This window comes from Lissotriton helveticus, chromosome 1_1 (assembly GCF_964261635.1).
Source record: "Lissotriton helveticus chromosome 1_1, aLisHel1.1, whole genome shotgun sequence".
Classification (NCBI taxonomy): Eukaryota; Metazoa; Chordata; class Amphibia; order Caudata; family Salamandridae; genus Lissotriton; species Lissotriton helveticus.
In genome coordinates, this window is record NC_136057.1 from 1328717920 (window position 1) to 1328734282 (window position 16363).

General features: G+C 48.8%; 1 protein-coding gene across 2 annotated transcripts in view; it reads right to left on the reverse strand.

Moving 5' to 3' along the window:
* The window catches only part of LOC144823680 (E3 ubiquitin-protein ligase TRIM39-like), a 137331-nt gene that overhangs the window by 62442 nt on the left and 58526 nt on the right, over window positions 1-16363 (reverse strand). For both annotated transcript variants that reach the window (XM_078682416.1, XM_078682406.1), the window contains exon 3: window positions 14588-14809. In XM_078682416.1, the coding sequence (XP_078538542.1) occupies window positions 14588-14809 (222 nt within the window). The remainder of the gene's footprint in view (window positions 1-14587; window positions 14810-16363) is intronic.

Consider the following 16363-nt stretch of genomic DNA (forward strand, 5'->3'; position numbering starts at 1 on the left):
TCGCCCTCCTAATGAATATGCTACTTACCAGTATGCATCTGTTCTTGGCATGTAGGGCTGCTGACATTCATATCTATAGCATAGATCGCCGCCTAGTGTTGGGTCCGGATGATTGCACATTGTTGTTCTGGAAGAGTCTTCGAAGTATCACGAGATAGGTGGCTCCTCCCCTGGACTACAGTGCGCATGGGCATCGACTCCATCCTTAGATTGTTTTTAGCCATTGTGGCAAAGATGGAGTGTAACAGTGTAAGCGATGGCCATGCTAAGAGTAAATGTAAGAAAGTCTGCAGCCGCTACAGGCGCCGGGGAGGAGGGCGGGCGATATGAATGTCAGCAGCCCTACATGCCAAGAACAGATGCATACTGGTAAGTAGCATATTCAGTTCGAGGCATGTGGGCTGCTGAATTCATATCTATAGTATAGAATACATAGCAGTCCCTCCATTAACGGCGGCCGCCTGTGCCAGCTGCAGAAGTCTGAAAAAGTGTTTTAAGAACAGCCTGTCCTACAGCTGCCTGCTGTTTTGAGTGCACATCTACACAGTAATGTTTAGTAAATGTATGTGGTGTAGACCATGTGGCTGCTCTACAAACATCTTCCAAAGGAATATTACCCAGGAACGCCATGGAGGCCCCCAACTTGCGGGTGGAGTGGGCTCGGGGGGGACCGTTAAAGTGTGTTTAGCCTTTTGATAGCAAATCTGAATACACTTAACGATCCACCTGGCTATACCTGCTTTGGAAATGGGGTTGCCTTTGTGCTGGGCTGAAAAGGCAACAAAAAGCTGTTGTGTCTTTCTAAAGTCTTTGGTCCTATCAATGTAGTACATCAACGCTCGTTTGACATCAAGAGTGTGGAGCATTCTTTCGGCTACCGTCTCAGGGTTTTGAAAGAACGCGGGCAGTTCAATGGTTTGATTGACATGAAACTGCGAAACCACTTTAGGAAGAAATTTAGGGTTAGTGCGCAGCACCACCCTGTTGGAGTGAATTTGAATGAATGGCTCTTGTACAGTGAGCGCCTGTAGCTCACTAACACGTCGTAGAGACATAATGGCAATGAGAAAAGCCACCTTCCATGTTAAGAACTGAATCTCACATGAATGTAGAGGCTCAAAAGGAGGGCCCATCAACCTGGTGAGGACCACATTGAGGTTCTATACAGGAGCTGGCGGGGTCCTGGGAGGGATGACCCGCTTCAGCCCTTCTAGGAAGGCTTTTATGGCAGGCACCCTGAAAACAGAGAGATGCTGCCTGTTTTGGAGATAAGCCGCTATGGCGGATAAGTGTATCCTAATGGAAGCATATGCTAGATTGCATTTGTAAAGATGTAACAAATAACAGATGATGTTAGGAATGGATGCATCTAGCGGGTTGATGTGATGTTCTGTACAGTAAATGACAAAACGCTTCCATTTTGCTGCATAGCAGGCCCTAGTGGTGGGCTTTCTTACCTCCCGGATGATGTCCATGCATTCAGGAGGCAAATCAAGGTAGCCAAACTCTAAGACCTCAGGAGCCAGATTGCCAGATTGAGCTGTTGCAGATCTGGATGCTGAATGTCGCCATGGTTCTGCGTCAAGAGTCTGGGTGTGAGGTGCAGCCTTTGATGCGGTACCACGGAGAGTTCTAGAAACGTGGTGTACCATGGTTGGCGTGCCCACGTTGGAGCAACCAGGATGAGTGTCATCGAGTGTTGCTTTAGCTTTCGTGCCACCAGCGGTATGAGAGGTGCTGGGGGAAAAGCGTACGCAAATCTGCCTGACCAGTTCATCCATATTGCATTGCCCTGCGACTGTGGGTGCGGGAACCTGGCGGCAAAGCTTTGGCATTTTGCGTTTTCCCTTGTGGCAAACAGGTCTATCTCTGGATGACCCCACTGCTGGAAGTACGGGCGGAGTACTGATGGATGTAACTCCCACTCGTGCATCTGGTGGCTGTACCTGCTGAGCAGGTCCGCCATCTGATTGTCCTTGCCCGGGAGGTGTTCCGCCATGAGGAAGATGTTCCTCTGAATGGCCCACTTCCACATGCTCTGAGCCAGATGAGACAACTGTGGAGAGTGTGTACCTCCCTGCTTTTGGATGTAGTACATGGCTGTCATGTTGTCCGTCCGGATCAACACGACCTTGTTGCACAGATGTACTTTGAAGGACTTCAGTGCCAAGAAGATTGCCATCATTTCTAGATAGTTGATGTGCATCTTCTTTTGCTGCGTCGTCCATAGTCCCTGCACTGTGTAGTGGAGTACATGAGCTCCCCATCCCTGGAGAGATGCGTCTGTCGTCAGGATAATCTGTGGCACAGGCTTTTGGAACGGTCGGCCCTTGCAAAGGTTGTGTGGATTCCACCAATGCAGAGAGTTGTATGCCCGACCGGTCACCAACACTAGGTCGTTCAACTGTCCTTGAGCCTGAGTCCACTGATGTGCCAAGCATTCTTGGAGTGGACGCATATGCAACCTCGCGTGCGGAACTATGAAGATACAGGAGGCCATCATGCCTATCAACTGCATGAACACCCTCGCTGGAAGTGAGTGTTGTGGTCTGAACTTTTGGATTAGCGACTGGATGTTGTCGATCCTCACTGAATTTGGCTGAGCCGTGGCCGCCAGAGTATCTATTGTCGCACCCAGATACTGCCGCACATGGGCTGGCTGAAGGTGCGACTTCGGATAGTTCAGTGAGAAGCCCAGACCGTGAAGAAGGTGAATGGTGTGGGACATGTCGGCGGCACACTGCTGGGCTGACTTTGCCTGAACCAGCCAGTCGTCCAGATAAGGGTAGACATGGACGTTTTGTCTCCTGAGGTGCGCAGCTACCGGCGCCAGACATTTCGTGAACACTCTGGGGACTGTGGTCACTCCGAAAGGAAGGACCTTGAATTGATAATGCCGATTCTGAATGGTGAATCTGAGGTATTTTCTGTGTGATGGATGGAGTGGAATGTGAAAGTAAGCATCCTTGAGGTCCAAGGTTGCGAGGAAGTCTCCCTGATTGAGCAACGGAAGAACCTGCTGCAGTGTTAGCATGTGGAAGTGTTCCGAGAGAATGTACTGGTTTAGGGGCCTGAGGTCCAGAATAGGTCTGAGGGACCCGTCCTTCTTTGGGATTAAGAAGTACAGGGAATACACCCCTGTGCCTTCTTCCCCCACTGGCACGAGCTCTATTGCGCCTTTTTGCAGCATGACAAGAACCTCCTGCTGCAATAAGTGCAAATGCTCTGTGGACATAGGACGGTGTTTTGGTGGTATGTTGGGTGGAGTGGATGTTAGCTCCAAACAATAGCCGAACTGGATAAGTTTCCTGACCCACCTGTCTGTGGTGATGGATTTCCAGACTGGCAGGAACTGCTGGAGTCTCCCCCCGACAGGTGTTGGATGGTCGGGGGGCAGTGACAGGGAGTCACTGTTTGTTGGTGGCGGAGGAACGGGAGTTGTTGTTGCCCCTGCCTCTGCCCTTGGTGCTGTTGCCCCGGTATCCTCCTCTACTTTGCTTGGTGTAAGAGGATTGCGCCCCACCTTTATTGAATTGTGTTTGTTGGGACATCTGGCCTCTGGAAACACCTCTATTGCCTGAGCGACGAAAAGTGCTCCCCCGAAACAGTTGGGACTGGAGAGCCCCCATGGACTTGGCAGTCTCGGTATCCTTCTTTATTTTTTCCAGGGTGGTATCGACCTCAGGACCAAATAATCTGTAAGGGTTTACCGGCTGGTTAAGGATGGTAGTTTGTATTTCCGGCTTAAAAGCGGAGATTCTAAGCCATGCTTGGCGTCTCAGCATCACACTGGTGTGAATTGCCCTGGCTGCAGTGTCCGCAACATCTAGTGCACACTTGATGGAAGCGTTAGAGATGAGCTTCCCTTCCTGGATAAAGAAAAACCAAAGATGGTGATGGACGGAGCGTTGACAATACAAACACTCACCCCCAGTCAACTGATCTGGGTTTAATCCATCACCGTTCTTTAGCTCACTCCGCCACCCCAGTTCAGACATGGCCATATGCAAATCAGTCTGACCCTGTGCCTCATGGGAACAGTCCAGCCCGAACTGCCAAGCCATGTCTTCCCTGGACCGGAATCAAGCTTCCCAGGACCGGTTTCTGGCATTACAGCCGTCTTCAGCCAGGCTTGCTTGACTCCAGTGGCAAAGTGAACAAGGGACTCACGTCTGAGCATACCCTGACAACTTAGGGCGAACAAAGAAAAACCAAAGGTGGTGATGGACGGAGCGTTGACAATACAAACACTCACCCCCAGTCAACTGATCTGGGTTTAATCCATCACCTTTCTTTAGCTCACTCCGCCACCCCAGTTCAGACATGGCCATATGCAAATCATTCTGACCCTGTGCCTCATGGGAACAGTCCAGCCCGAACTGCCAAGCCATGTCTTCCCTGGACAGGAATCAAGCTTCCCAGGACCGGTTTCTGGCATTACAGCCGTCTTCAGCCGGGCTTGCTTGACTCCAGTGGCAAAGTGAACAAGGGACTCACGTCTGAGCATACCCTGCCAACTTAGGGCGAACAAAGAAAAACCAAAGGTGGAGATGGACGGAGCGTTGACAATACAAACACTCACCCCCAGTCAACTGATCTGGGTTTAATCCATCACCGTTCTTTAGCTCACTCCGCCACCCCAGTTCAGACATGGCCATATGCAAATCATTCTGACACTGTGCCTCATGGGAACAGTCCAGCCCGAACTGCCAAGCCATGTCTTTCCTGGACCGGAATCAAGCTTCCCAGGACCGGTTTCTGGCATTACAGCCGTCTTCAGCCGGGCTTGCTTGACTCCAGTGGCAAAGTGAACAAGGGACTCACGTCTGAGCATAACCTGCCAACTTAGGGCGAACAAAGAAAAACCAAAGGTGGTGATGGACGGAGCGTTGACAATACAAACACTCACCCCCAGTCATTTCCCCCGCCTCTTTATATTGGTCTGGTAGATGCTGCAACAGGGTCTCTAGTGTGTCGTAGTGTGCCCTGTCGTATCTAGCCAAGAGTGCCTGCGTGTTAGAGATACGCCAGATATTGGCCGCCTGAGCTGCTACTCTCTTTCCTGATGCCTCCAGTACTTTAGATTCTTTGTCTGGGGGAGGAGCTTCACCAGTGGTCTGCGAATTCGCCCTTTTGCGGGCATTAGAAACTACCAGAGAGTCCAAAGGCAACTGGCCGTTGATGTAGGTAGGGTCGCCAGGTGCCGGTCTGTATTTTTTCTCAATTCTAGGGTTGACTACCCTTGACCGTGTGGGTTCCTTAAAAATGTCCGCAGCATGCTTAAGGACCCCCTTCAGCATTGGAAGAGTCTTTACAGTCTTTTCAGCAGTTGAGAAAGTGTCAAAGAGGAAGTCCACCTCAACAGGGTCAGCATGCATTTCAACGTCGTGGTTTTTAGCTGCCCTCTCAATCAAGGCATTAAATGCCGCAGAATCCTCAGTGGGTGAGGTCTTGACGTTGTACACCTGAGGGTCATGGGCAGTGTGCTGATCCCCTTGGTCACCTGCCACAACCCACGAGTCCTGTTGTTCATCAGGCTCTGTGTTGGTAGGAAAATTGTATTCCTCGTCCTCTTCCCCGGCATCCTCTCCATCAGAATAAGTGGGTGAGGGTGTTGCAATTCTTGGAGTCTGAGGAACTATTGGTTCGACCAAGACTGGTGAGTCTGAAGCAGGCCTTTTGCGCTTCAGAGGAATTGTGTATGACTCCAAAGGCTGCGATGCTGTGATTTTTCTTTTGTAAAGCGTAAGCTTTCCAGTGTCTGCATCGATGAAATGCTCCGACTGCTCCTCCAGTAAGGGCGGTCGATGCTTCAAGCTCCCAGCCGGCTGAGTCGGCTTCGACACTACAGAGTCCTTGGGCACTGATCGTGGTGCGAAGGCCTTCGGTGCCACCTTCGGCGGCAACGTGAAGAGGATCGGCGTCGAAGTCTTTGGCGTTGGAACAGATTGCTTCGGGGTGGAAGTTGTCCTCGGTTCCGCCGTAGAAGACTTGTCCCTAATTCGTTTGAGGGAGTACGAGACCTGCTTCGTAAAGGAAGCGGATGGTTTTGTCGACCCGACAGCCGACCTCGGTCCACCAACATGGGAAGACTCGAGCGTCGATGACCTTGGCTTTTCCGTCCGAGGCGTAGGAGCATCCTTTTTAGGGGCGCTACGATCTCTGTCCGTGGCAGCAGACGTCGACGCCGACGGTTTCGGATCGGCGGCATGGACTACTGGCTTTGGGGCCCCAGTCTTCGGCTCGACGCCCTTGCTTGACTTCGGCTCGACGCCCTTTTTGGACTTCGGCTCGACGTCCTTGCTGGACTCCGACTCGACGCCCTTTTTGGACGTCGGCTCGACGTCCTTGACCATTTTCGGCACGACGCCTTTGCCCGACTTGACCGGGTCGATGGCTTTCTTCGGCTTCGATTGCCCCGACACCTCGGAAGACGACGGTGTCGATGGGGGAGCAGACGTCTTCGGTTTCGATGGCGCCTCAACCATTTTTGTCGACACCGATGGTTTCACTTTCGTTTTCGTTTTCGACAATGGCGGCTCCGCCGAAGTGTCCGTAGGCGGGCCGGAAGGCGGGGCCGTGGATGCTGGTATAAGGTCTTGGGTAAGGCCGTGTGACGATCCCTCGACCTGAGCCTTTGTAATCGAACGGGGCATAGCTCTTCCTCTGAGCTATCTTCCATGGCCCCATCATTGTCGTCTCCTACCTCGTCGACGACTTCTTCTACGTCTTGGCCTTCGATATCCGCTTCGTAGTCGTATTCGATGTCCACCGTTGGAGGTGAAATCTGCATCTGAACCTCTTGTTCGTCTGCTTCTTCATCGTCGAAGATGTCCACCGGTGCCGGGGCCGAGCGCCGGGCCTCGAGGCGCGCCACGCGCCGAAGCCGAATCGTGTTCTTCGAACGAAACCTGGAACAAGCCATACAGTTGGCTTCGTCGTGGTCCGGCGACAGGCACTTGTTGCACACTGGGTGGACGTCAATGTGGGGATACTTAGATCCACACACGGGACAGTTCTTGAACGGACTCCGTTCCATGCCGTCGAAAGTCTTGCTGCGTCGACTGGGCCTCGATCACCGAAGGGTCACACGACTCCCTGGATATCCGACTTGAACTGAGTCGGAACAGAACCGGGCACCGAACGCAAACAATACCGACGGTTCGAAAAAGGCCTTCGGGCCTCGAAAAAGTTTATGATGATTCCGAACTGGAGATAACGAAATTACATCCGAACCCAATGGCGGAAAAAAACAATCTGAGGATGGAGTCGATGCCCATGCGCACTGTAGTCCAGGGGAGGAGCCACCTATCTTGTGATACTTCGAGGACTCTTCCAGGACAACAATGTGCAATCATCCGGACCCAACACTAGGCGGCGATCTATGCTATAGATATGAATTCAGCAGCCCACATGCCTCGAACCCAAACTTTATCTTTATTTAAGGTATGCACAAAGGGGAAACAAATGACTACCCAGCTCATAGAGATCCATATGACTGATGACAAAACCCTTCACTAAAATCATCCAGTGCACTCTCCAAGACTGAATTAGCAGCAAGAAATTGATTCTACCATACCAGAAGGCTTCCCCAGTCCTAGATATTGTTAAATGAGCCTTCCTCAATCGACCCTTGACATATGATTCTTGTTAAACTCTGCACTGCTTTGTAGACCTTTCCTCCACTCTCTTTTGCCCATACCCCAACTAACCAACAGAGTGAAACAAATATGTCTACTTGCTCCATTATTTTCAGTATATAAATAGATGTTCTGACATTTAATGATGTCCCTAAAATAAGAAAAAAATATATATCCAGCCTTTTACATAAGGATAGTTAGTGCTTTCTGCAAGAACACAGAGGATCTTGCTGAAATTGCAGACTGCTGTGGTACTCCACAATATCAAACACATAGTTATCAACTACAGTAAATCTAAGATAACGGTATACAAAGGACCAAAAAAATAAGATAAACTAATAAAATTAAACCGAGAGGGAACACTGCTGCTAAAAGTAGCCCTACTGTGGCATATCGTTTGCTGCACATCAGTCTTCCAAGCCCATAAAATACAAAGAAACAGCAAAGGTTACACAGAAAAAGCATCAAGAGCCACAGCCACAGCTAGGATTGTTCTCTGCAGAACACCACAAGTAATATTCAAGCCAAGACTGGCTCAATAACACGTAACAGGGCAGAAAACTGGGCTGCCACAGAATCTCCGGCCAAAGTCCAAAGAAAACGAATGGAAAATGTTATGTCTTCTTCAGGCTTTTTCCATCCTCATTGTAAGAAACCAGGGCTCTTTGCAGATGACCCCACTTTTTGCCCCCATTTGGCAACTAGATGCTGGTTTTCAACTCTGATGGTGCACTGAAGCCTGCTAATCAGGCTCCGGTGCTCTCTTCCAAAAAAATGTTATGTATGAATTGGCAATCCTAATTGACAAGGATTTTACCCCCTTATAAGTCTCAAGTATATGGTACCAGGGGAACTCAGGGCATAGGTGGTAAAGGGGTACCCCAGGCTTCAGCATTATTTTGTGCCACTATGGGCGATCAAAGCATACTTAGGACAGCAGGCTTGTCATTGCAAACTGCAGAAACAGTGCAAACTGCTCAAACTCAACTGTGCCCTCACCATGTGTGTCACAGTCAATTTCACTATCTTTAATGTATGTCAGACACCCCTAAGGTTGGCCTTCCCAACCCAGGAGGCAGAGTGCAGTATATTAAAGATGAGGACCTGTATGTACAAGCCTACATGTTCCTATAGTCGCGATCCCATTTGGAAACTATTATAAATGTAAGCATAGGCTAACATGGGCTACCACCCGGGTATTCTCAAGGTTGGCAGCTTCATTATGGTACAGCTGAAATACGTCATGTTTGGTATCAAGAAATGTGCCTTCTCACCATTGACATGAATCTAGTGCCCTGGGTGATGTGGCATGCACCCAGGTGGCTATCTTAAAGGTTGCTAAACTGATTGCCCTAGCTTTTCTGTAGTATGTCTGGTCTGCCCACACTTTCCGATGCCTGCTGCAGCCAAGAAAGGAATCTGACCTCCTGCAGGCACTGTGATCACTCCCAGGAGTCAGGAACATAGGCTTGGGCAGGAAGGAGATCACAACTCCCTCCTCCCAAGCAGGCTAGTGAAATGACACACACAAAAAGGTGAGTTTTAAAGACTGCACTGTTTCTGATATCCATTGGCGCTGACTCCCAGTGGAGTAAACCGTCTTGCCCCAGCACATTTGCACCCAGGCAGGCAGGAAATTAGCTATGCAGGGAGGTGTACACCCCCAGAAGGCTAGCCACACCTCCAGGTGAGCAGCCCTGTCTGTACACCACAATTTGATTCCTGCCATCTTTAGGATTGACAGAATAGAGGGTTCTGGGCATAAAATGTGACCTACACCCTCGAATGTGGTTACTACTGGGGCAGACTAGTTGCAGGGACTAGCTGCCCATTGGCTACTGACTCCCAAACCCATACTGCCCCTAAATCAAGGATTTAAGGGACCCCCCGAAACCAGAACCTCAGATCTGAACAACTTGGATCAAGGAATCAAGGAAGGACCAAGTGGAGACCTGTGTCACTGACAACAGGACTTTGACCACAGTACCAACGCAAAAGAGGGATATTTTGTCCTTGTGGCACCAGACTTGGAACAGAGTGAACAACCCTCATCCTAGGCTAAGGCTTGGCACTCCCGAAGTGGGAAAACTCCTGTGGAAGTCAGCAGCACCCTCAGACTCCCATGGACTAGTGGCACTAGTCCCCTGAAAACTGCAGGTAAAAACTTTCTCTGGATCCAAAGAATCGCTGGCCATTGGGCCCTCCCTTGGATTGCCCAAACCCAGGTGGTCCAGTGCATTATGGGAGTTGTAGTCTTGCATGCCACAAAGTTCATGCCACTACTTCACTCCCTGGGGCCCAGTGAAGTTCCAGAACCTTTTGTTGTCTTTACCCCTACCAAGGCATCTTGGTCACCAATCCGGCAACTAACCCCCTCACTCGATGCTACAGCTACAAGGAAAATCATGCAACTTTCATCCGACGTCAGGAGATGTGTATCTGTTGTGTTTTTGCTTTCTGTTTCTTACAGCCCTGTGTACGAGTCAAAATCAGCATACCTGCACTCCCAATCAGCACCAGGGACAGTGTGGACAACTGTGCACCTGGACTCCATGGGCTAAGAAATATTGATCAGACTGTAGTGGCCTGCTTCACAGGCCACATTGACCTTTACACTGTACGGGTTCTACGTAACTCGAACTGCAAGTGACAAATTGTCACTAGTGGATTTTGCCACTGACTGCAACGCAATATGTTCTACGTTTTAACTTGCACTGATTTAATATTGCTTCAAAACCAGGACTGACTTAAAGATTTATTAGTGTAAATCCAAGGACCCCCTTTGGGGTATCACAATAGTATTACATGGTGCGGACTAACCCCCACACCACATAATACTCCGCTTTTCTACACTCCTTCTTCTAGGCTGACTGCCATAAGGGATTTGGAACAAAATGCAAAAAAAGAGTTCCCTCTGTTTATGCAGCAAAATGCAGATCAGCTGGAATCAAACCACCTGGATTAGAAGGTGTGATAGCTCAGTAGACTAACCTAGTGCAGAAAGCTGTGTTTAACCACATGGTCACACTTTTTAATCCTTATTGGTCATCTCAACCTTTCCTCTTTCGGAAGGTGAAACAGGGAGTGCCATTTAGTAGAGTAACAATAAACATCTGTTATTCAGCACCAAAATACCCTTTGTGGTGAATGTGCACTTCAGAAATATTTTCTTATAATGTTGCAAGGAAAGCCTTAAAACAAATTATACTGCCTCCATCTGAGCCTCCCTGGTAGACCTGGCATCTTTTGGTGTGTTTCCCCTGTCTTTTCGCTTCTGACCTCCTGATTTTGGCAGTACTCTGGATATTGTTTTTGGCTAGTTTAGTGTTTCTGCTCACTTTAATACTGCTGATCAGTACTAAAGTACAAGTGCTCCTACTGTAGATTGTGTTTATGGATTGGTGTTTCCATGATTGGCTTATTTGATTTACTACCCTAGTACCCCTGTGGGCAGAGTGCAGTGTGAGGGAAAGGTAGTACATGTGTTGGTGTTTGCTACATGTCCTGATGGTGAAATACTATGCATTTCGTTTTCACTGTTGAAAGGCGATCTCTCCCATAGGTTAGCATGGGAGCGGCTTTGTAACACTTTAACAAATGTAGTTTGCCTGGGGAAGGTGAGAGAAAAGTGGAGCTTGGTAAACCACAACTCAGGATTTAAAAATGCATCTTTTAGTAAAGATGATTTTTATATTGTGTGTTTGGAAATACCCCTTTTTAGAAAGTGGATATTTCCTTGTCTAACCATCCATGTTCCTCTGCCTGTTAGTGCATTAGGTGTCTAGGTTTTAGACTGCCAGGGGCTGGTTTGTGCATTGACACTAGACAGGGACACAAAGGGTGTGTTCTGCATTTCCTGGGTGACTTATAGCCCGGCTGATGGTCCTGTCCTACATCTAGAGTGGTGGGAGGAGTTGCCACATGCACCTGAATGGACGGTGTTTGCCTTCCACAATGCTGTCTCCATCTCCTGTAGTGAACCTGGCCGAGCAGGACAGAACTGAATTATGTGTACCAGGAGAACTTTGTTTGTGCCAACACTACAGAACTTCAAAGGGAAATGTGGTATAAATATTGGGGCACAGACCCCAGGATTTTAGAACTCTTTTGGACCAAGGAACCTGCCAAGAAGAAGTGCTAGAGAAGCTGTGAGGAGAGACTACCACGTTGCTGTGTTGGCCTGCAGTAGCTGCTTCTCTCTTGGGCAGAGAAAGGATTGTGCTGAAGTTTCTTAAATTTCTTTCTGAGTGTCTCCAAGGGCTTGAGGTTGAGCTTTTTCCCTGTTTCAAAAGTATCAGGAAGAACAAAGACTTCAAGCTCCTCTGGGTACCAGCTTCTCGAACTAGGTGTTTCATTTGCCACAGAGGAAAATCAACACAACGCCATACCTGACACCACTGTCGAAGCAACACAACACATTCCCCGACGCCGCTGTCGGCTCCATGATCTGAAGCACAGCAGAGGGCATCGTAGCACTTCGTACCACAACCCTGCTCTCACTGATAATGCTGTTCAAGGCTGCCACCGAGCCGCTGCTTCCACCATGACTTGTGGGCACCGCGCTCTGCAGCGCCTCGCTTCACACCACCGCCCTGGTATCCCTGACGACACAGCAAAACCATCACCGACGCAGCTGCCTTCACTGTGACCTGTGGACACTGCTCATGGCAAACACACAGCACCGTCCCTCTTCATACCGCAACCCTGGTCTCACCGATGACTACGCTCCAAACTGACCTCGACGCCGCTACCCGCACCGTGATTCGAGGGCACCGCTTGGATGTTACACGATGCATTGTGAAATTCCACACTGCAGCCCAGGCCCAGCAACGCCAGTGCCATCAACTCCAGATCATCCACCGATGCCGCTACTTGCTCCGTGACCTGGGGTCCCGCACCCTGCATCATCTTGTCTCGCCCGACAACCTTGGGTCTCGTAACCACAGGGCCCCTGTAACACCATCGCCACTGCCTGCACCGTGACCTGCCTGCACCACAATGAGCACTGCCCCACTTCGTACTGCAGCTCTGGTCTTACCGTCGCAGCTGGACCACCGTTACCTCCACACTGCCTGTCCCGCAACCTGAGGACACTGCTCGCCACACCGCTACACTTTGAACCGCAGCTCGGACGCTCGCCGCGCCTGTGCTCCCGACTTAAACCACAAGGAGTTTGATCTGCAACGTGAGTGACTTCAAGGGCCCAACATCTCTAGCACCGACCTCTGGACCAGACACCTGCTGACACCGGCTCATCGGAGCTCATTGCAAGGTCCCTGGTCCCCTGCATTTCTAAAGGTACTGTTTTAAGGGTCTTCGTGACACTGTAGTTGGCCCGCGACGCTGCAGCTGGCCAGAACTGTGGAATTTGTTTGTCCACAACGGCATGAGAGCCCCGACTGAGCTATTGACTTCAAGGAGTCTATTTTACTTATTGAAATTTTTATTTTACTGTATGTTGGGTTCTTATCTTTTTGGTCTTGTTTTATACAAATAAATATTGGCTATTATTCTAAAACTGGTGTGGTGTCCTTTTGTAGTGTTCTCACTATGTTACTGTATGTCATGTTCAAATGCTTTTCACACTGCCTCTAAGATAAGCCGGACTGCTCGTGCCTAGCTATCAAGGGGGTGGGCACAGGTTATTTTAAAGGTATAACTCCCTTGTCCTGACTAGGAAGAAGGGTCCCTACTTGGACCGGGTAACAACCTGTCTACTAGAGACCCCCATTTCTAACACTCCCTCTCTGACAAGGGACTATCAAGTGGCACATAAAGACCACATTGAACATTGCATACAACCCAGGACACAGGAAATCTGACATGAAACAATGATGAAGCTGTATCATCACCTGCTGATGAACGGAATCTTCAACAAAGAAGACAATGTCTAGCTCTATATGTTTTTTTTGTTTATTTTGGAAGCAGGGCACTTTGAATCATCAGCTTCTTTGGCTTTTTCTGAACACGGCGTGGAGGGGAAGAGCTTTTTAACTGAAAGATTGTGTGGTCAGGATGCAGGCACTGTGCATCCTCACTCATGATTACAAACACAGAAAACCAAACACCCTGGATGTCCCACTCGCCAGCACACACATACTGTGACGATATTCATTCATTACATCACAAATAGCACATCTACACTCTTGCCACTGACTGAACACCGTCAATGGTAGCAGACACTGTCTATCATCAATCACCCTTCATAACACTCACATAACTCAATGTAACACACACACCTTATCTAGCCTTATTATAACATATAGTGCACACCTTCCCTCGTAATGTACACCATGCGCTTTTGCAACACACGCACCACACATTCTCACTTTTATGAGACATTCCATACACATCCTCACTCCTCTTAAGGAGAGCCTACTGCACGTCCTGAATCATTATAGCAGCCGCAGAATGCATGCTTATCATAACACACACAGGAGTTTTTCTAGAGTAGACATACTCCCACAAGGGGCTCCTTGTGGCTACTGGCAGAAGACAGGAGTTTATTGTTACCCCCAACTATTGCTGGAGTACGTTGCTGCACACACACATTTGGGGAAACTCAGCATGAAACGTTTCAGTGTCCCTTATTTTAATTGTAGGCCATGCAAAATGTTCCCAATATGGTAAAGTAATTTGTGCAATTTCACGTTACCTAAATTATGTGATAGGTCGAAAATTGCATGGCTTGTTGAAGCAGAAGTCTCATAGAAGATAGCTTCTCTGCGAACCAGACCTCTTGCCAGTATATTGAGTCATTTTTTAATGTGCGGTATGTCCTTACATTCATTTTTCCGTTGAGATACTCCAAACACATTTTGTATAAGTTATGCATCATTTTTTTCATGACATTTAAAGTTAATTTGATGACAGAAATATGCGATTTCTCGCATACTTAATTGCGGATTTTTTTGAGTATATTTTTCTGGTAAACCACCACATCTCACCTTCAGGAGCTCCAGGTCTGACTTGGTCTCTATGTCTGTGATCAGTTTCTCCAGGGAGGAATGCTGCTCTTGGAGTTTGGTGAGTTTCTCTTGAAAGTTGTTCAGAAGCTCTTTCTTTTCGTTCTCCAGGCTGATGAGGAGCAAATGTTTCTGGCCATTCAAATATCTCTGGAACTCTTCAAACTCACGCACAATGTTCTCTCTCTGGATTTTGAATTTTGCCTTCAATTAAACGTTAAAGAAGATGTTACCAAGCTGGCTGACTTCTGAATGGAGAGGGGGGGGGGGTGCAGTGCTCTGGTGAGTAAGTGGGTTCAGAGGGGTGGTATTTAAGTGATCAGAGTAGTGGGATCCTGTGATTTGGTAGTGTAGTGGTGGTATAGAGGTGCAGTGGCGAGGTATGCTGCTTGGCAGTAGGTGGAAGTGGGGTTCTGTGAGGTGGTAGTGCTGTGTTGGGGTGGGCATGTTAGAGGGAGGTTCTATTGCGGTTTGGAGTTGCCAGTGCTGTAGTGTGGGGTGCTGAGTCTACTGTGATTCAATGAGCTCACTGCAACATATAGCATGGGGCAATGGTTCACCCACAACAGTCACTGGCACTGGCTCAGGGTTAAAGGTATGCCATTTGCTGGCAGTAGAGAAGCTGATGGAGGGAATGTATGGGGGGGTGGCAGAAAAGCAGTGTTTTCATTAAATTACACATGATAATAAGCCGGACATCATACAGTGATATATGGACATACACATGCATGACACATATGCACCAATAATGTAGGATATCATGTATTACCAATATCGAACATCCATGGCAGTCCCTGCATGACATCACTTTGTGTCCTAAGATCATTAATATGCGTCCCCAACAGCAAGCCATTGCAAACAATTGTCAACAGTTTCATCTGCGCTACAAATCCAGCCAAACATATTATGGTCAAACAAATCTACCAGTATCTAATACAATTATAGCATTCTTAACAAAAAACTTTTTTCCCAACCTCGCTGACCCACCCCGTATGCTCGGCCGTGAACACCCATCAGTAATATCTATACATTTTCCGCATTCGCATTGGTATGCAACTTGGCTCCAATAACTGACACAAGCACCCCGCATAGTCCTGCTTGCCCACCCAATATAGCTCATAAAGATCGCGATAACCCCATGGGCCCCGCAGCCGTTGAGCAAGCCCCCATGTGCTAGTCCGAGTCCGGCTCAGTAAGACAAAATGTCTATTGCAGCGTATTCCTCTATCATTGCGTACCAGCCCAATGAAATCAGTGTTTTCCGTAGGCCTCTATATTCCTCTCGTTGCAGCTCAGCCCCTTCCGCCCTACCCCACCTCAGCATTTCCGTTTGCCGGTCCTGCAGGGACGGGGCTCTAGTAGCCTTCCATCTTGTAGTTATGGCTCTCTTGGCCAGCAGGAGCGCAAGATTGGCAAAACAGCAGGCAGAGCCACCCTTCGTATCACGGGGCCCTAGTCCCAGCATGCAGTATTCCAACATGTCGTTCTGGCGCACCGGGGCTATATCTGTCAATATTTTACAGATCGTTGCCCAGTAGTGTCTCAGTCTAGGGCAGTCCCACATCATATGTACCAACCCCGCATCTGGGGTGCGGCAGCGTGGGCAGGCATAGTCCGCTACCTGAAACATAGCGCTCAGTCTGTGAGGGGTTAAATAAGCTCTGTGTAATATCATCAATTGAATAAATTTAAATTTAGGATTCCGAGAGACCTTCTTGGGGAACCCCAATATAGTTTCCCATTCCTTGTCTGTAAAGG